The sequence below is a fragment of the Pyrgilauda ruficollis genome, unplaced genomic scaffold (assembly GCF_017590135.1).
Source record: "Pyrgilauda ruficollis isolate IOZ18807 unplaced genomic scaffold, ASM1759013v1 scaffold34391, whole genome shotgun sequence".
NCBI classification, from domain to species: Eukaryota; Metazoa; Chordata; class Aves; order Passeriformes; family Passeridae; genus Pyrgilauda; species Pyrgilauda ruficollis.
Window position 1 is genome coordinate 1 of NW_024524867.1, and position 723 is coordinate 723.

The 723-nt window shown below is 64.9% G+C and overlaps 1 protein-coding gene across 1 annotated transcript in view; it reads right to left on the bottom strand.

Annotated features, from left to right (window-relative positions):
- Positions 1-20: 20 nt before the first annotated feature.
- The window catches only part of LOC121357714 (protein AHNAK2-like), a gene marked incomplete at its 3' end in the record, with an annotated part of 5,037 nt that continues 4,334 nt past the window's right edge, over positions 21-723 (bottom strand). Inside the window, exon 2 of the mRNA XM_041475251.1 lies at positions 21-707. Within this exon, the coding sequence (XP_041331185.1) occupies positions 21-707 (687 nt within the window). The remainder of the gene's footprint in view (positions 708-723) is intronic.

Here is a 723-nt window from a genome sequence, read left to right on the forward strand (position 1 = left end):
GAGGGCGCTTTGAGGTCTACGTCGGGCGCTTGCAGCTCGAGGGAGCCTTCGACCGAGGGCAGCTTGACGTCAGGGGCCGTGACAGTGATGTCGGCGTCGGCGGCCTTGAGCTCTGCCTGCGGGAGGCTGACGTCTGCGTCCGGTTTGGGAGACTTGACGGTGGGCTTGGAGAAGACCACGCTGGGCACCTTGACTTTGGGCATGTGTATTTTCATGCCGCCGCCCTCAGCTTTGCCAGCGGCCACCTCCAGGCTGGCTTCGGCCTCGGGGCCCTGCAGGGCGACTTCGCCCTCCTGGCCTTTGGGCAGCGAGACCTCGGCCTTGGGCAGGCTGACCTGCGCCTGGGGAGCTTTGACTTTGGGCAGCTTGACGCTGGGCATCTTGACGTCGGGCATCTTGAATCGGCCTTTCTCACCCTCTGCTGTTACCGTGGCCGTCTCGACGGTCACCTCCACACCGGGCGCTTGGATATCAGCCGCGGGCAGGGTCACCTCCACTTCGGTGGCTCCGGAAGGCACCGTCACCTCAGGCTTCTGGAGGCTGACGTCCACCTCGGCGGCCACGGTGCCCTTGGGCTCTCTGCTGCTGGACCAGCCAAAGGAAGGCATGCCGAACTTGGGCATCTTGAACTTGCCGTCCTTGGTCTTGGCGGCCTCCTTCTCTGGGACTTTGGCATCTCCTTCAAGGCTGAGAGTGGCCTCGGGCGCCTGCAGGTCGACGCTG